The 20823-nt window shown below is 39.7% G+C and overlaps 1 protein-coding gene and 1 long non-coding RNA gene across 4 annotated transcripts in view; one reads left to right on the forward strand and one right to left on the reverse strand.

The window, feature by feature from the left end:
- The window catches only part of LOC140706917 (uncharacterized), a 52223-nt gene that overhangs the window by 5076 nt on the left and 26324 nt on the right, over window positions 1-20823 (forward strand). The window lies entirely within an intron of this gene.
- CHST9 (carbohydrate sulfotransferase 9) overlaps window positions 18090-20823 on the reverse strand; it is a 79621-nt gene continuing 76887 nt past the window's right edge. For all 3 annotated transcript variants that reach the window (XM_072998881.2, XM_072998882.2, XM_078392635.1), the window contains one exon: window positions 18090-20291. In XM_072998881.2, coding sequence (XP_072854982.2) covers window positions 19194-20291 — 1098 coding nt within the window. In that variant the 3' untranslated portion in view covers window positions 18090-19193. The remainder of the gene's footprint in view (window positions 20292-20823) is intronic.

The raw sequence follows: 20823 nt of genomic DNA on the forward strand, positions 1-20823 counted from the left end.
GGTAGTGTTCCTTGCTTTTGTGAAAGAACAAAACTTGACGATACGTACGCAACTAATGTAGCTATAGAGAATTGTTGTTGTTTAGTTGTTAAGTCATGTCCGACTCTTCATGACCCCATGGACCAGAGCACGCCAGACCCTCCTGTCTTCCACTGCCTCCCAGAGTTTGGTCAGATTCATATTGGAAGCTTCAATTACACTGTCCAACTATCTCGTCCTCTGTCGTCCCCTTCTCCTCTTGCCCTCACAAGAGGAGAAACACAAGAGGGAAGAGAGCTATGGAGAACAGTAGTAGTAGTAGTAGGCATCCTTCATTCTCGAGAGACTATGGTAATGTGCTCTGTTTGGAGGACTTGGAACTGCGTCTAGTGTGGCTGAGAAGGCCAATTCGAGAGTGACAATCCCTTCCACACTGAAGACAAAGACTGCCTCTTTGCCTCGGCCTGCTGGACAAGTGTCTCTTCAAATTGGGAGAGGCCATGATGCACCGCCTGCCTCCAGGCTGAATGCTCAGACATCTAGGTTTCCCATCTGTTGAGGTCCATTCCTAAGGCCTTCAGATCCCGCTTGCAGATATCATTGTATCAAAGCTGTGGTCTCCCTCTGGGGTGATTTCCCTGCACTAGTTCTCCATAAAGGAGATCTTTTGGAATCTGCCCATCAGCCATTCTCATGACATGCCAGAGCCAACGTAGACGGCACTGTTTCAGTAATGTGTACATGCTAAAAATTCCAGCTCATTCTAGGACTACTCTGTTTGGAACTTTGTCCTGCCAGGTGATACCAAAAATGCATTGAAGACAATGCATATGGAACATGTTCAGCTTCCTCTCCTGCTGTGCACAAAGTGTCCAGGACTCCCTGCAGTACAGGAGTGGGCTCAGGACACAGGCTCTATAGACCTGGATTTTGGTGTATGCCGTCAGCTTATTTATAGAGAACACAACTCCCCAAACTGAATGACTAAGTTTACACAGTACTTAGGGAAAGAGCAATATACTATATTTCTCTTAAAAATAAGAGCAGATTCAGCATTAGGGGATTCAGAGCTTTCATTCATCCCAGTAATTCACACAAACTGAACTTGTGTATAAAAACTATGTTGGACTACTGTTCGCACCCAAGGAAGACAGATTAGGGAAATAAGATGTACTAATGTTGGAAAAGTTGGTATAGAGGAAAAACATGAAGCAGGGGAACAATTCACAGAGTTCTGCAAAGCCAACAATCTGTTTGTTGCAAATACATCAACCAAACAAACAGATGGATGTACACTTGGACATCACCAGCTGGGCAATACAGAAATCAAAGAGACTATATAATTGGAAGCAGGGGATAAAGAAGCTGTTTTCTCTCTATCATAATAAGACATGGAGCGGATCGTGGTTCTGATCATGAACTGTTAATATCCAACATTAATGTTGAAAAAGAACATTAAAAGGATTGCAATGCCAAAATGTAATTTAAACAACATTCCTGATTAATTGAAAGTCCAGCTAAGGAACAAATTTATTTATTTATTTATTTAATAATAATAATAATAATAATAATAATAATAATAATAATAATAATAATAATAATAATAATAATAATAATTTATTGTTTTTTTATTTATTTTATTTTTATTTATTTATTTTATTGTTTATTTATTTATTTATTTATTTTATTTTTTATTTATTTATTTTATTGTTTGTTTATTTATTTATTTATTTATTTATTTATTTATTTATTTATTTATTTATTTATTTATTTATTTATTTATTTAAGCAACATTTCTAACCTGCCTTTCTCCTTTAAAAGGACCCAAGGTGATGTACAAGAAAGAACACTTAAAAACACTTAAGATTGATAACAATCAGTATATGATACTAACAGGATTGATAAACACAATACCAAAAAACATAAGCAACACCAAAACGCATATGAGGATTGAATATGGAGAGACAGAATGACTTTCTATAGACTAAGGTGTCAGACAAGGGTGCATTCATCCCTTTATCTGTTCAGTTAATACACAGAGCACATCGTATGGAAAGCCAGACTAGATTCAGGAGTGGAGTTTGGTGGAAGAAACATCAATAATTTAAGATAGTGAAGATGACAGTGTCTGCCTGGGAGAAATATGCAATGACTTGAAGCAAGTTTTCATGAAAGTGAAAGAAGAAAGTACCAAAGCAGGACTGCAGTTGAACATTAAGAAGAGCAAAATCATGACTACAGAACTAGATTTCAGTCAAGAAATCATTAGAAGACTGAAACTCGGAAGGACAGCAATGAAGGAATTAGAAAAGATAATCAAGAGTAAAGGTTTGTAACTGGAGAGCAAGCTGAAGATCATCCACATTCTTGTATGGGTGAGAAAACTGGACAGTAAAGAAAGCTGACAGGAAAAGAAATGATTTATTTGAAAGATGATGCTTGAGGAGAGTTTTGAAGATATGACAGATCACCTGAAAGACAAACAAGTGAGCCTTCAAGCAAATCAATCCTGAACTGTTTCTGGAGGCAAACATTATGGAACTGAGGTGGTCTTACTTTGGGCACATTATGAGAAGGCCAGATTCTCTGGAAAAGACAATAATTCTGGGAAAGGTTGGCGGCAGTATGAAAAGAGGAAGGCCAAATATGAGATGAATTGATTTCCAAAGGAATCCACAGGCTTTTGTTTACAAAAAATGAGCAGGGCTGCTGAGGAGAAGACATGTTGGAGATTTCTCATAGAGTTGCTATAAGTACTTAACAAGAAGTGCAATGACAACGTAGGCTCTGCTGCCTTTCCTTCTCAGGTTGCAGTGCTGCTGACACAGCAGTGCCTCCTCCTGAAGCGGAGTACACACAAAGTTGCTCTGAGGACACATAACACAACATTCATGGCTGCAGCCCCAGCTTCTTCAGAGCATCAGTCTGTTTATACTCCATGACAGCCCATTGCTTTCCTTTTCTATGCAGAATATTGTTTTAGATTTCATGTGGTTCAACAAAATGGCAACCAAGGAGGAAGGGACTCAAAATCGGTGCTATCTACACAAAAATCTTTTAAAGGGAGAAGGCATTAAGGCACCAGATAAGCCAATATGAAATGTGCTTTTACTTGTAGAAACTCTTCTATCAAGCAGCTGCATACAGCACTGAACAGTCCCAGCACTTCTCCATCTGTTGTACACCCTCCATGCTCCTATCAACTGTAGACACTGTAGCCAGAGGTTAGAGATGAGGGGAGTTGCAGTTCAACAGCATCTAGTACATGTTGCTGCTGCTGCTGCTGCTGCTGTTGCTATTATTATTATTATTATTATTATTATTATTATTATTATTATTATTATTATTATTATTATTATTATTATTATTATTATTATTATTATTATTATTATCATCATCATCATCATCATCATCATCATCATCATCATCATCATCAACAACAACAACAACAACAACAACAACAACAACAACAACAATAATAATAATAATAATAATAATAATAATAATAATAATAATAATAATAATAATAATAATAATAATAATAATAATAATAATAATAATAATAATAATAGTGTACCATCAAGGTGATTCTCACTTATAGCAACCCTTCTCAGGGTTTTCTAGGTATTCAGTACTCACAAGTACCCTTCTTCAGGGCTCAATCCAGAACTGTGTGACTTGCCCAGGGCTATATAGGCTGGCTGTTTTCCCAGGAGGCTGAGTGGGAAATCAGACTCCACTCCCCAGGTGTTCTGCAGCCAAGAAACATAGTAAGCTATCCAGACAGATTCCGCTGATCTAAGCTGTGCTGGTATTTTAGGGATACCTTAGTTTTCCAGGTACTTAAACTATAGTAAATGTGCCTTTATCGGCAATATTTGGCATTAGTTTCTTTGTGTTCCTAATTTGTTTCACAGCTTGAAAACATTAATATTTTTGGACAGTGACTCCCAGAATCATCCAGCCAAGATGCCAGTTGTTTTTAAAAGTAACTTTTCCAAGTACTAGATTTTTGGTGAGTGTTCACTTGATCTGTAACTGTGATCTCCACCCCCACTCCAGAGTAGCCTATTGCATCTTGCCAAAGATGAAGGTTCTCTGCATGTTCTCAATCCTGGGAATTCAAGCTCTAACATTCTCTCATGCTGCCCCAAAGCCCCGCATACCTGGATCAAAGCAGGCTGGGCTGTCTGTAATGGGAGGATGGATAAGCCACTGGTCGCCACAGTGCCCAGGATTGCTTTGATCAGCGATGAAATAAATAAAGAACAGCCAATTGTATCAAGAGGTACAGAGCTTGCAGACCAGAGCACAGAATGACACAAAACTGGAAGCTTTCCATACAGACAATCTTCCTGTAAGTATTTCTCTTCAGAAAAAGTGTGATCTGCATCCAGGTAGCACTAGTCACTGCTATCATATTGACTAAAATCCTGTGCTATCATATTGACTAAAATCCTGTTGCTCATTATAGTGTCACAACTAGAGTAGGCCCATTGGCTCACTGAGGATTTGGTGAATCAACTCCCCTGTAACTTCCACTGGGCTTACTCTAGTTGGAACTTGCCACAGTAAGCAGTAAGAACTTGCCACAGTAAGCAACAAGACTGCAACCGTTGTATTAGTGCCATTGATCTAATAGCACTTCATGCTTATAAAGTTCAACAGCAATATCCATGTATTCAGAAATGGGCTAATTTGGACATGTGGACAGGCAGAGAATTCTACCCCCACCCCTGACAGTCGCTGCCTCCATTGGGAGAGGGACTGATTCAAGAGGAAAGCTCCTGCTACATGTAGAGTCTCTCTATTCTCCACATGATTGGAGATCCTGAAAAGTTGAGATTCCTGAATACGTATAACAGGCTGTCATCTCTTTGGACGTTCTTCACTGTGCAAGCAGTGACAAGGAGGGGTTGGGGCTAGAAGTCTCACCAGGAAATTAACACTTTCCTGGAAGCTTGAGAAGGCTAAGTGTGCCTCCAGTACATTCCCTTGTGGAGAAGTACATGATGGTAGCTAAGGCTGGGGGACCTCTTATCCAAGGCCTCACTGTGTGTTCAACAGAAGCAGCAATGGAATCAAGGACTTTGTACTCTACACATTCCCCCCCCCCCAAATCGGTACATACAGATAGATTTTTAGGTTAGCCTTGTGGGGGCACACATTTGCATACAGACAGCCACAGAGGTTCCAAATTAAACAATCGTAGACTAATTCTTTGAGAAGATTACAAAAAAGATAACAGATATACATAGATTTAAACAGCTTATATTGCCTGATCCTCAAAAGGGAAGTATTTTTGATAAATTACAAAACCATCACAGCACATAGGAGAAGACGATAATATTCTAGGCTATTGGTCTTTAAATAGCCTGAACAAAAATTGAAGCCGAAGGAATAACAAATGCAACCAGACTTCTCACTACTTTGCCGTACACATGCTTTCACATACCAGTCGTTCATGACATGTAGCTCCTTTCCAGTTGAAGTTGTGTGTATCTGCTTACTCAACTGCCCATTCAGAGTTCTTACTATTGTGAGCACTGCAAAGCCACTGTTAGATTCTTTTCAGCTACACGCATCATTGAGGCAATTATTTATAAGCTTTGAATTGTGAAACGTTTAAACTGGAAATGAGAAGTGGAGAGTAGGTGCTGTCTCAGTCTTGGCCTGAAGAATCTTTTTGGTGGCCACAGGAAAGAAATGTACATGGCTCAGGAATTACTGGGAGCTGATGAATATATGCTTCCAGAGCGTTAAGCTATTTATCAGAGGTTTTCCTGGCAGCGCTTATACTTTGGTGACCTAGAGGTGTTTTGCATGCTTGCGTTGACATCAGAGATACTTACTAAAGGTCCTTTACTTCTGATTAACTTTTTTTAAAAAGAATCCCTCATTTCAGTCTGAACAGGTCACGGGATACCTCAGTCATCATTTTGGGTGATCCAAACTTGCAGCCTAAAAGTAAATCAAGGTAGCAGTAGCACATTTCGCTTCAAAGGGATAACTCGTTCAAAAGAAAGAAGGAAGGAAGGAAAGATAAAGACAAGAAATTGGGCCTTCTCGGCGGTGGCTCCTCGCCTTTGGAACAACCTACCTCCTTTTTGTTAATTTTTTTTTATACAAAAAAAATACACAAAAGAACTCATACATAACATCAAAAATACAAAAAAAAATTACAAGTAATAGTGCTTATTATAAACTAAATTCTAATGTGCACCCCATACCCACGGGACTCTATTTACTATAATAATTTTTTTCTTACAGATTACATCTCCAAAATTGTATTGAGTATTCTTTAGAGGCTTTCCCCCTTCCTTTCACTAACACAAATTCCACAAATTTACCCCAGGAACAACCTACCTCCTGATATTTGCGTGGCACCCTCGCTGGGTATCTTTAAAAATCAACTAAAACATGGATGTTTCGGCAGGCTTTCCCTCCAGACAATTCCTGATGCCCTATCCTCTCCCTTTCCTATTGTTTCCTCCCTCTCCTAAGGTTTATTCTATTTAAAAAATGTTATACTATTTTATGCTGTTAGCCGCCTAGAGTGGTCTTAACCGACCAGATAGGCGGGATATAAATAAAATAAAATAAAATAAAATAAAATAAAATAAAATAAAATAAAATAAAATAAATAAATAAATAAATAAATAAGGAAGGAAGGAAGGAAGGAAGGAAGGAAGGAAGGAAGGAAGGAAGGAAGGAAGGAAGGAAGGAAGGAAGGAAGGAAGGAAGGAAGGAAGGAAGGAAGGAAGGAAGGAAGGAAGGAAGGAAGGAAGGAAGGAAGGAAGGAAGGAAAGGCAAAAAATCTATCCTTTTGATTCCAATAAATAAGTTTGTTTAAAAAATGACATGAATGGGAGGAAGGTTTTAGTGGGCTCCTACTCCTACACTGTGCATCTCCTCAGGAAAGTCTTGGGCTGCTGCTCAGGGGCTGCAGAGCTGGCTTCCACAAGAGCTCTGCCTTTGTTAGCTCTCAGTTGTCAGCAATCCTCACTCCCCATTCTACCACAGCCCTCATTATCCCAAGTTGTATCTTTCTGAACCCCTTCACGGATTGCTGCCTTGTCATGGCGAAGGGGCTTGAGTAATTCAGAGAAGCTATGGGCTATGCCATGTAGGGACAACCAAGACGGACAGGTCATAGTGGAGAGTTCTCACTAAACGCGATCCACCTGGAGCAGGAACTGGCAAGCCACTCCATTACCTTTGCCAAGAAAACTCCATGGACCGAAACAAAAGGCTAAAAGATATGACACTGGAAGATGAGCCCTTCAGGTCGGAAGGCATCCAACATGCTACTGAGGAAGAGCAGAGGACAAGTACAAGTAGCTCCAGAACTACTGAAATGGTTGGGCCAAAGCCAAAAGGATGCTCAGCTGCGGATGCACCTGGAAGTGAAAGGAAAGTCTGATGCTGCAAAGAAAAATACTGCATAGGAACCTGTAATGAAGATCTATGAAGCTTGGGAAGCTGGATGTGGTCAAACGTTAGATGGGAAGAATAAACATTGACATCCTGGGCGTCAGTGAACTAAAATCGATGGGAATGGGTGAACTCAATTCAGATGATTATTATATCTACTACTGTGGGCAAGAATCCTGTAGAAGAAATGGAGTAGCCCTCATAATCAACAAAAGAGTGGGAAAAGCTGTACTGGGATACAATCTCAAAAATGACAGATTGATTTCAATATAAATCCAAGGCAGACCTTTCAACATCACAGTAATCCAAGTGTATGCACCAACCACCAATGCTGAAGAGTCGGAAGTTGACCAATTCTATGAAGACTTACAACACAATCTAGAACTGACACGAAAGAAAGACGTTCTCATTATAGGGGATTGGAATGCTAAAGTAGGGAGTCAAGAAATAAAAGGAATAACAGACAAGTTTGGCCTTGGAGTTCAAAATGAAGTAGGGCAAAGGCTAACAGAATTCTGTCAAGAGAATAAGCTGGTCATAACAAGCACCTTTTCGAACAACACAAGAGGTGACTCTACACAGGGATATCTCCAGATGGGCAATACCAAAATCTGATTATGTTCTCTGCAGCCAAAGATGGAGAATATACAGTCAGAGCTGACTGATCATCATCTTCTTACAGCAAAACTGAAGCTTAAACTGAAGAAAGTAGGAAAAACCACTGGGTTAGTCAGGTATAATCTAAACCACATCCCTTATGAATACACAGTGGAAGTGAGGAACAGATTCAAGGAACCAGATTTGGTGGACAGACTGCCTGAAGCACTATGGATGGAGACTCATAACATTGTACAGGAGGCAGCAACAAAAACCATCCCAAAGAAAAGGAAATGCAAGAAAGCAAAGTGGCTGTCCAACGAGGCCTTACAAATAGCAGAGAAGAGAAGGGAAACAAAATGTAAGGGAGATAGGGAAAGTTAATAACAAGGCCAGTGGAGGTGATGGCATTGCAGTTGAACTATTTAAAATCTTAAAAGATGATGCTGTTAAGGTGCTACACGCAATATGCCAGCAAGTTTGGAAAACTGAGCAGTGGCCAGAGGACTGGAAAAGATCAGTCTGCATCCCAAGCCCAAAGAAGGGCAGTGCCAAAGTATGCTCCAACTACCACACAATTGCACTCATTTCACACACCTGCAAGGTTATGCTCAAAATCTTACAAGGTAGGCTTCAGCATATGTGGACCGAGAACTCCCAGAAGTACAAGCTGGATTTCAAAGGGGCAGAGGAAATAGAGACTAAATTGCTAACATGCGCTGGATTATGGAAAAGCCAGAGAGTTCCAGAAAAACATCTACTTCTGCTTCATTGACTATGCAAAAACCTTTGACTGTGTGGACCACAGCAAACTATGGCAAGTCCTTAAATAAATGGCAGTGCTTGACCACCTTATCTACCTCCTGAGAAATCTATATGTGGGACAGGAAGCAACAGTTAGAACTGGATATGGAACAACTGATTGGTTAAAAGTTGGGAAAGAAGTACGACAAGGCTGTATATTGTCTCCCTGCTTATTTAACTTATATGCAGAATACGTCATGCGACAGGCTAGACTGGATGAATCCCAAACTGGAATTAAGATTGCCAGAAGAAATATCAACAACCTCAGATATGTAGATGATACCACTCTGATGGCAGAAAGTGAGGAGGAATTAAAAAAATCTCTTAATGTGGGTGGTCGACCAGACCAGATGGGCGAGATATAAATCAAATAAATAAATAAATAAATAAATAAATAAATAAATAAATAAATAAATAAATAAATAAATAAATAAATAAATAAATGAAAGAGAAGAGCGCAAATAATGGTCTGAAGCTCAACATCCAAGATCATGGCCACTGGCCCCATCATCTCCTGGCAAATAGAAGAGGAAGATATGGAGGCAGTGACAGATTTTACTTTCTTGGCCTCCATTACCACTACAGATGGTGACAGCAGCCACAAAATTAAAAGACGCGTGCTTCTTGGGAGGAAAGTGATGACAAACTTAAACAGCATCTTAAAAAGCAGAGACCTCACCTTGCAGACAAACGTCCAACTAGTCAAAGCTATGGTTTTTCCAGTAGTGATGTATGGAAGTAGGAGCTGGACCATAAAGAAGGCTGACCGCCGAAGAATTGATGCTTTTGAATTGTGATGCTGGAGGAGACTCTTGAGAGTCCCCTGGACTGAAAGGAAAACAAACCTATCAATTCTAAAGGAAATCAACCCTGAGTGCTCACTGGAAGGACAGATCCTGAAGCTGAGGCTCCAGTACTTTGGCCATCTCATGAGAAGAGAAAACTCTCTGGAAAAGACCCTGATGTTAGGAAAGTGTGAAGGCAAGAGGAGAAGGGGACAACAGAGGACGAGATGGATGGACAGTGTCATCAAAGCTACCAACATGAATTTGACCCAACTCCAGGAGGCAGTGGAAGACAGGAGGGCCTGGCGTGCTCTGGTTCATGGGGTCATGAAGAGTCAGACACGACTTAACGACTAAACAACAAAAACTTTCCTAAACACCTTTAGGAAAGGCTTCTGGATAATTCAGAGTTCTGTGATTGGGTAGAAAAGTAGGGGGGGAATGGCTTGCTTCCTGAAGGGCCTTCCACTCAGATAGTTTTTTGAAACTTTACTTACAAATGATTATTTTATTTAATTTAATGTAATTTATTTAAAATATTTTTATCCTGCCTTTCTCCTTAAAAAGGACCCAAGGTGGCATCAATTATGATGGTCAAATTTATTTATTTTTATTTATATGCTTAAATCCTGTTGTTTCAGTGTAGTAAATCACAATTAGAAAAGGCCACTGGAATCAATGAGAATCTGGTGAGTCAACTCTTCTGTAAGTTCAGTTGGGTCAATGGAGCTGCTCTAGTAGTCACTTACTGTACTAAGCAACAGGATATTGGCCACTGAGTCTGTAACAGGATAGTCAAACTAACAGGTAAAATGACAGCCAAAGTCACAATTTTTCTGAAATCCTCTGACACTTTTTTCTTTACCGTTGGGACCTTTTAAAATTTTTTTTAACTTTGGGTATTGGGCTATCTGCAGTCAAGGATCATGTGATGAAAAAATTTGAGATGAAAATGATTCGGAATGTAGGAGCAATTATGGAGTCTCAATTCATAATTATAACATTGTGTGTTCAGTTGTGGCATCCTTAGTCTCAATCGCCACAGCAGTAAACCAGACGTCCAAAAGCACTGTATTGGCCTGGTCTTTTTGGATTACTTTCAACTGTTCAAATGAGAAACTGTTTCCTCTTGGGTTTCAGTGCCTCTTGGAGATTTTTCCTTCTCTAAAAAAGAAAGAAAAGGGAAACCAAATTGTGCTGTGGCATTTTGCTCAACATTTCCCTCACTTTGTGGGTACTGTTCTCTTTGTTCTGTGGGGCTGTTTTCCAAATGACCACTGCAAACACAATAAACTTTGCAAATATTTCAAAATTTAAATTGGATAATAAGGACCATAGCAACAACAATACAGCCCAAATTGGATTCTACTGGAAATACAATTCAATATGATACAACACAGTATAATAGTCTATAAGTTCTACATCTGCACAAGGCACCAAAGCAAGTAAATGGAGCCCCCTGAGCAGACACCCTGCAGAAAACAGAGCCCCAAAGAGTCTCTAATCGAAATATGTCAGGAAATACGTCTCAAGGCAGTTCTAGTCTACAAGGTTTCTCCCTTGTAGGTCTCAAAGAAAGTCATTCCAGAGGGAAAAAATCCTCAAGGCCCTCAAATAAAATTCAAGGACATGTACAAATACATGCAATCACTGCAAGGATTTGTCTTTCTGCTGCTCCGTAGATGTCGATTGTCTTAAATTCTTTTCTATTAAATTCTAAAGGAATGTGATAAGAGACTAATTCTTGAAACTCATTCCTTTTTCCCATGTTCTCTCTAAACTTTACAGCCACACTCCGTTTTTAAGGATTTCCACAGCCACTGAACTGAATAGCCCAAAGGGGTTATATACATGCAATGGACAGATGGACATACGGTCCTGGGTTTCTGGTGATGTATGCTGTAGCAACATGACCAAGGATGCTCATCTCCTTTCTGCCACAGCCACTTTTTCCAATTCTTTCCCCATCTTGTAGCAGGATGTCTGGCCATTCAAGTAACAACACTTCTAATTTTCCTCCTATCTTCTCTTCCCAGTGCACAGAACACCTCTGCCTACAGTATCAATGATACCAAGAATAATGTAATTACATAATAATAATAATAATAATAATAATAATAATAATAATAATAATAATAATAATAATAATAATAATAATAATAATAATAATAATAATAATAATAATAATAATAATAATAATACTCACCAGTGGTTATGTTTCATTCAGTGCATACCCCCTTGCCAGAGGATACAAAGTGAGTATTGTCAAACACTCACTTCTCAAAATGGGAGGGCATGATCCACACAAACTCCCAGATGTGTCTGTGAGTACATATGTGTCTGCCTGGAAATCTGTGATTTAGGTGTGGTGCAGTGCTGCTGAACCACGGTTCTGACATCGCTTTGAAGATAAATAAAGAAAAAGAAGGGGGCAGGTTCAAACCTCCAGTATAATCCAAAATTCTACAATCTATGTTTCTTTTAGGAAGCACCCTTCGTCCTCCTGAATGTCTCTGTTCCTTTTTCCATGGATCATGCCTACATGTTCACTTTCTTGAATGAAATGGCTAGAGTACTTTCTATCTGTCACCATCATGTTTCCGTGGAGTGATAGCTAAGCACTGTGCTGCTATGAGGGCTACTCCGAAGAAGAGCAACCAAGCTTCTACTGTGGTTTCTATAGTCAGTTTCATTAAGCAGTAGTTTATCATAGCAAACAGTAGCCACCATTGATAAATGCCAAACTTTCCACACACCCCTATTCCTTTATTCTTTCCTTCATCTCAAGAACCTCCAAGACCAGCCCTACAGGAGTTGTCAACAGAAATATACTCTGGGCAGTTGGATGGGATCATGGCAAGGAGAGTCTAGGTTGATAAAGTAATGGAAGGGAAAGGATGCATAAGAAACAGAACAGAATCCTCTTTGCAAATATGTAACAATTGTGCACCCGGAGAGCTTCACTTTTGCACTGGCAATCTCCAGCTTGATGATCTAGAAACTGGAGATTGCCCCATAGCAAACAACAGGGCTTTATGCCAGTGGAAGGGATTTGTGAATCCCCCATTGTGCAAGCAGCATAAAAGAAGAATCTTGCAGAGAACCCACTGTTCCACGCAGGTTCAGAGTGAACCGGATACTGGTTGTATAATGTCACGCAATGGAAGAAGTGAATTGATGAGAGGGATAGAAAGATCTGGACTCCGGAGGCAAAATGAAACATTGCATTTGATAATATAATCCATGTGGATATGTATGATAGAAAAATGCCATCTGTCTCCCCATCTCAACAAGGAACCAGTACAACAAGGAACCAGTTACCTCAGGAGGCAGTGAGAGCTCCAACGCTGGAGGCATTCAAGAGAAAATTGGACAACTACCTGTGAGATCTTGATTTGGATTCCTGAATTGCACAGGGGGATTGGACTTCAAGCCCTTATAGACGCCTTCCAACTCAATTAGTCTATGATTCTATGAGACATACTCATGTAGAATGTATGCAGAAACTCTCTAACCACACTGGTGAAAAACATGTATTTAGATTCACTTTGTACGGAATGCAAAAACTGAAGCAACAACTAAGAAAACAAGTAAATGGCCTATCCCTTCTCAGCAGCCTTTTGCATGGCAGTAAAAATGTTACTGTTCTTTTAATATGGCTTTATGGCCCCTCAATAAGTGATGGTGGCTAAGACACTGAAAAGACGGAGCAGTTCCAAAGGTCTGGAAATGCCTGCATTTTTCACAATCTCCAACTAAAGGAAAAGAACTTTATGTGAAGTTTCACCATTGTTTGAGCCTAGCGGTTTTGCTCCTGAGCCAAGGCACTTGTAGGCATAATAAAGGGGAACAGAATGGAAAGTCCTAGTACTGCCGGTTTTACATGAGAAGTACCCCAGCTTTTCTCATTCAGCATGATTCCACACAGCTTGGCGGCACAGCTTTGGCAGAAAGAAAGCAGTGAGCATCTAGTACGCTTGCCCTGGGAGAGCTTGTTTCCTTTGGCAAAAGGAACACTGTGCGGGGGATGGGGGGATGATCCACCAAAAATAGAGATGCCTGCTTCTCACGTTATGCTTCTGCATGTGAATGTTTATAGAGAAGTGTCTCCTCTTAAGTCTGACCCTTCTGTGCCATGAATTCAAAATTGGCTTGGCAGTACCAACCAGTGCAGTTATTTGTCTCGGCTTAAATGCATGCCTTCAAAAGCTTCACACAGGCTATTTGGGTCCATCCAACTTCTGCAGTCTATGTGCACAAAAGTGATGTGGCCTGCAGCCACTTTCAACTCCCACAGCTAAACAGCTCAGGAGGGGCCTTTATTGCTAAGCAGTCATGGGGCTCTTCAGAAAAGTAATTTGCTCTCATCACTGGTTTTGTCTTCCTAGAGACAGAAAGCATTCATTCATTTTGCAGGTAACAACGAATACAGGCAATTCTAGATGCCAAATGCATATATTAGTATTTATTGATAAGCTTTATTTCTATAATGGAAATCAGCATCTGGCTGTGTGTTATTCACTCAGAGTTCTCAAATTCTGGCTTTAGATTAAAATGGACATTTTTCTAGATATTGTAATTTACTTGCTGTCACAGTCATTGCAATGCAACATAGATTTTGTAGTCTTAAAAGTTTGCACACAGAATTGTTCTCTCATATGTTGTTACAAGAATGAAAGCTCTTAATGTGTAGCAGCTGGAGTCAAATGAAAACAGAGGTGGTTTGCAAGCTTCAGAGAACAGCTGCAAAAATCCCCTTTCCCACATTATAGACGTGAAATCTGCTCACCCACAACAATGCAGCATCATAAAGCCATGTTGCAATCCCTCACTTACGTTTTATTGCTTTTTTCAATTTTACCTGTCTTTCATATTATGCAACACTCTGATATGAACAAGGGAAGATGGCTTTCTGTGTCATGTGATCAGTGACTGTATAGATCATAAGATTTTGGAGGACAGGAAGAAACACTACTTCCTCAGATGTCTTTGCCAAGACTTGTGTGTGATGTAATCATTAGGGATAGGACATTTGGGTTAGGATAAATGAAAAAAAACAATGTGGAAGAGGCATTTACATTCATTTTCATCTTCTTGTGTTCCAAAAGAGAGCCTCAGAAATATTAATCATTCCTTTGAACAACTGACAATAACACAGGTCTTCCATGTTTATACTGCATTCACTCCATTTATCGCTTTCATCCAGTCCATGGAGGTCCCAGCCACAGATATTCCGACTCATAGGCTGCCCACTCTCTCTTTTGCCTCCCTCCCTTTGCCTGTGCTACTGCTGCCAGGGGCCTCCTTGCTCAGCCAACCCTGCATTTTCCTCCCTCTCTCCTTTGACCTCCCCACTGCCAAATGGGGAAAAACAAAATGAAATTACCTGAAAGAGACACCCTCTTTTGTGCTGAATGCCAGGATACACAAACACAAAAAAACAGAAGATTGTGTTGCCTCCACACACTCCTCCCAAGAAAACAAACTAAACAGAAACAAAAGTTTCTGCTGAGCATATCCTTAGTAATTATCAACATAAATCAGAGTTTGGAATCAGAGTTACTTTTCCGGATTACAGCTCCTAGGACACGCCAGCCAGTAAGTCCATGGTCATGCTGGCTGGGGAAATATGGGAGCTATAGTCCAAAAAATATGCCAAAGCTCTGGCATAAATGTTTCTCCTTCCGATTCAGGGGCTGCCCTCATTTTGACCAAAGGAGTAGATCACAAGCTATTTGGACTACAATGTAACATTAATGTTTTACATTAACACATCACCTTATGAAATATATTAAAATAATTCAAAATATACTTACTTAGAGAACCAGTATAGTGTAATGGATAGAATATTATACTAACACTCAGGAGACCTGGGCTTACATCCCTCCTTGGCTGTGTAAAGTGGTAAAACTACTCATAAAATAATAACCTTAGAACGGCAGAACTGGAAGGGACCATATGGATCACCTATGGTAAGTCAAGCCGCTGGCAAGGAGGCACAGTGGAGAATTGAACTCCTAACTTCTGGCCCCACAGCCAGATAACTAAACCACTGAGCTAGCCAGCAGTTCAATATCTTGTGTACTTTGGAAGCCCTAACTGGGTTGCTTAAGTTAGAGATGACTTGTTGGCACATAAGCCATTATGTCTTAAATTTGTGATTATTCTAGTTTTTAGGGATTTTTAATATTAACATGTGATAATTACTGAACTTCAACTCAATTTGACTATCTCAACAACTATGCAATGTAGTGTTTTTCTTTGGTATTTTACATTTTTTAAAACAGTAAAACAATATATAGTCATAAGAATTGGATATTTGTAGACTCCATTGTGCTTTTAGGCTCTATTGTTCCTGAACATTAGCTATGCAGTTCTGCATCCAGTTGAGCGAGAAAGTGACTTGAACTTGCTGGTAACTCTGTGGAGAACAAAGAAGGGGCTGGAAGCAGAGGAAGTCAACAGATGAAGGAGAAGTACAAAGAAGGAACAACAGGAGGAAAAAATACAGCTTCCCAGAACAGAACATAATGTTTTGTAAACTGCCTTTATTTGCAGCATCAGTGCCAAAATGTATCCTTGTATGTTTCTTCTGTCTAAGAAAAGGACAAGAAGAAGTGCAAACAACTGGAAACTTAAAAATGGTGTGCTTCAGGAAGACTAGTAGCCATTCATGTAGTAGATAAGAGCACTGGGTTTTCTTCAGGCAGATATTACCATCAACATGTATCCAAAGGCAACACCAAGGATGAACCTCAGCAAGAGAAGAATTCTTGGGAACCTATCAGGGAACAATTCTTGAAGTTCTTGTATCTTGTAACCATGAAAGCTTCTTCTTGGGTTCTTACCAGGCTAAGAAGACTTGATGAGTTGTAAATTCCTTTCTGTAAAGTTCAAATAAACAAAAGACAAACAGTGCTTTCCTGAATACACATTGGCAGGTGGCTGGTAGAGCTTTGTCCTTATCCTTAAGACACGTTTCTCCTAATGGCACGTTCTTGACACAGGCATGAAAAGCAATATGTAACATCACCTTATGCTTTGCTGCAGTGATCTAGTTTTACACTCAGCCTCCTAATGGAATATGGAGCTCATTGCACTCTAATATGTTCAATGATATTAGAGTGCAATTTTCTCAACAATCAAGCCATCCCAACCATCTCGTCCTCTGTTGTCCCCTTCTCCTCTTGCCCTCACACTTATCCAACATCGTCTTTTCCAGGGAGTCTTCTCTTCTCATGAGATGGCCAAAGTATTAAAGCCTCAGCTTCAGCATCTGTCTTTCCAGTGAGCCCTCAGGGTTGATTTCCTTCAGAATGGATAGGTTTGTTCTCTTTGCAGTCCAGGGGACTTTCAAAAGACTCCTCCAACACCACAATTCAATAGCATCAATTCTTCACCGGTCAGCCTTCTTTATGGTCCAGCTCTCACTTCCATTCATCGCTACACTGATGTTCTGGCAGGCCTTCCCCTCAGTCAACTCTTGACCTCCCCTTCCTCTCCTTTCCCACTTTTTGTCCTATTTTGTTGAAAGTTCTGTTTCTATGTAGTATTGTTTTTATATATATTGCTAGTTGTTTTTGTAAGCCGCCTAGAGTGGTCTTAACCGGCTAGATAGGCGGTATGTATATATACAAAAAAGCTACTGGAAAAACTATAGCTTTGACTAATGCAAAATTTTGTTGGCAAGGTGATGTCTCTGCTTTTTAAGATGCTGTCTAGGTTTGTTATCGTTTCCCAAATCTCATCCAAACAGAAATCAATTACCATGGCTGTTTTACTACATGTTCTCCTGGTATGTATTGCTTGTCTAGATGAAACCTGTTTCTTGCCATCCAAGATCAAAACCAACAAACCCCTAAGTATTCTAGATTGTCAGCATCTAGAACTTTAAAATTGGGAAACCAGAATTTTGAACTGTGCCCTGAAACAGATTGTTCACCCATGCAACTGTTGTAGACAGACTTTAGAGGATCTGATGCGCAAATGCCCCCGGACATTATTCCTATTTAAGATTTTAATAAAAGGATAAATCTAAACACATGAGCAGATTTTTCAGGCCTTCCAGTTCACATGGGAGTCCCCTATGGCTAGAGATGGTTTTCTTCTTAAGATTTAGCTTTCTACATGTGAAGAATTGGGAGGAGTGAAGGGTAAGGTGAGGTTAGCCTGGCTTTTTAGTTCATGCTTCTGGATTGACACTGTCTTGCTGGCACATGCTGCATTTAGGAACAAACAAAGATTCGAAAGAGTCTTCAAAGATAGCACCATGCATGCATTTCTGAATATGAGTTGTTCCTAATGCATCTACTCTTTGACTTGGAATGATAGACTATAAATACCTAAACAAATGAACAGATCTCCAGTTTCAGATTTCACTTAAGGTGAGGCAGGGCACAGCAACATGATGCACAGCACAGTTTAAGGCAATTTCAGATTGTGAGGTCTGTGGCTAGAGCTTGTGTGGTGCAGTTCAAGAACTTGAAAGCCTTTAAGCTGGAGCCAATTCTGTATTATTTTTAACAATTACAATTAATTAATAGGCAGGTAAGGGAGATGTACCTGTGGAATGAGAATCCCATATGTCTATCTATAAATAGGTGGGGAACCATATGTGTAAAATGGTCCCTGGACCAGTTTGCATGATGTGAAAACTGGACATGGAAATTACAAGGAAACCAGCAACAGCACTAATCAACTAGGGAAAGGATGGGGAGATGCCATACTTCTAGGGGGTGTGCACACATTGCACCATACCTCACAAGGCTACTCTACTCCCAGCGCCTCCAAACCTTATAAGACTAAGATAGAGCTGACAACCTCTTCTGAATACCCTGACTCCCTCCCCCCCCCTTTTTTTTTTGCTGAGCAAAGTCACTTCAGCATTTGTACTCCCTCACCCTACTCAGGCCTGGTGAAGTTTCCATACATACTCAGACAGAAGAAGCTGGGGGGGGGGAGCATGGTGGAGGCCCCAAGAGTGGGACTGCATATATACCATGGGCTGCATTTTGCCCACCACAGATTCAGGGTGAGTGATGGGTGATAGTGAATTATATTGTCCATGTTCCCCAGTGGGTACTTGATGCAATAGCTGCATTTCTAACAAGATTCCATGTGAATACAAACATTGGATAAAGCCATTTTTTTCTGTGCAGATTTGGGATCTATCTGACACTTCCAGCTACAACAAATGCTTAATGAACAGTGTGTAAATTTGTTGAAAAAGCTGGCATTTAACTGATATTCCCCAGAAGGTACAAAATACATTCATGATACATGGCAGATGAATAGTTGCAATAATATCATGCTAATGTGGAGATTTTTCAAATCATTATGATTTAAATGCCTGATTTAAAGTCATTCACATTATATATATATAGTAGTCTCTAAAACTGTCTAATATAACAGGATTTTTTTTCTCCAAACATTCCAGTGCAATTAATTTTTCTTTTCCATTATTGCTGTAACTTGTGCTAGCTGATGTCACTTTAGCTTATGGAAACTTCAGTGACTCAAAACATCTCCATTTAAAAAGTCATGTTTTTACTACTGAAAAGCTAAATGATAAAATTGCTTGAGCATTAAACTAGATTAGGGCTGTGCATATGGTACAGTATAGTTAAACATCAAATAATCCAGATAATAAAAGTCATATGTCTGTTGCCTCTCTTTGTCAGGAATCTCTGCTAAATACTGTTGAACCACTTCTGAATTTGTTCTTTTGTCGGTGGCATGCCTGTCTTTAAAATTAGGAAACACCAGTCCCTCTGGTGCACCTATTAGTCTCAAAAAATAATTGGCGTCTTCCTCCAAAGTTTCAAATTTACCAATGAAATCATAGTTGATAAAACAGGGATAGCAAAGTTTATTGATCTGCTCCCAGTGAGTGTCCATACCTACTGGCCGATGGGAGTCAAGTAAATATTTCACAAACTCTTTAAATGTTACTCCTGAGCCTGCTGTCAATGCTTCTCTGCCTGCATTCAATCTGTATTTCTTGATAATGGCCTTACCAAATACAGGATGGTAGTAGCTGTTGGGATGTTCAAACTTATCTCTGAATGCAGATACCAATCTTTCCATGGGATCCCTTACAAATATAACTTTGGTGTATGTCTTTAAACGCATGTGGATGCCTTTTAAATCATAGCTGTCTAATTTCTTCAGATGCTTTCCATAGTGCACAGCATTGTGGGTAATATTAGCTGCAGACTTGGCAAGGCCACTGAGAACTATCAGAACCCTTTTCCAGTTGGAACAGCCGGCCTTGGGGACTTCACAATACAAGAGTTTATGTTTATCTTCCACATATATCCTGGACACCATGCGTACAAGGTGGATCTGGGCTCTGTTTTCACTAACAACATGTTTTCGGCAGAAATTCTGGAGAAAAGATTTCCGCTTCTCTTGCGTCTCACCCATGGTTTTCCAGCTATTGTCACTGATAAAAGTCTTGTTCATGGCTGGGGGTACAACCACTTGCTTTAATGGCTGAAGAAGCAATGTAATCTTCTGAGGCTCTTCAGATAATCCAGGGATCAAGGAGGCTGGCATCCCTAGGAAAGGACTGCCATCTTCCTGGGAATGTGTACTGTCTTTCAGAGCTTTGTTTGATATGCCAAGATGCTCAGCAGTGATCCAGTTTTTTGTTATTTTTTCAAGTTCCTCTGTAGAATTGACTCTGAAGACCTGGTAAAAACAGAGGAAGTTCAGAGGGGGTTATCTATCAAAGTTATGTATATAACCCAACTTCTTCATGAGAGAAAAAAATGAACTGGTACAACAATATTTTGCATTGCATTGCTTTGTCTCAGAGGAAACATCAAATAAATAATAAGTATTAAATTTTTTAAAAAAATCACTCAGTGCTAAACTTATACAACTATGGTGACTGCCACTGAAAGACACACTATTCATTTATTTTAATATAATTAAATTTCATTACATCTGAGCCCAGACAGTGACTAAAGAAGCCTAAAGAGTTCTGTCATGAGAAAATGGAAGTGTACCAATGAGTGAAATTTAACATGTAAAAGTACTGGAGATCCATGGTTTGAGTTTGGTGAGAGTGTTTCACAGTGTTATTCCAGGTGCATCCTTGGCTTAGACCATGGGTTGCTCTTGCATAAAAGCTGAAAATAACTAAATAAAATGTACTTTTAAAGCTTTTAAAGTTCAGTCATTTTAGTGTGTATGGAGCTTTTTGAAAAATAAAGAATTA

This window comes from Pogona vitticeps, chromosome 4 (assembly GCF_051106095.1).
Source record: "Pogona vitticeps strain Pit_001003342236 chromosome 4, PviZW2.1, whole genome shotgun sequence".
Lineage (NCBI taxonomy): Eukaryota > Metazoa > Chordata > Lepidosauria > Squamata > Agamidae > Pogona > Pogona vitticeps.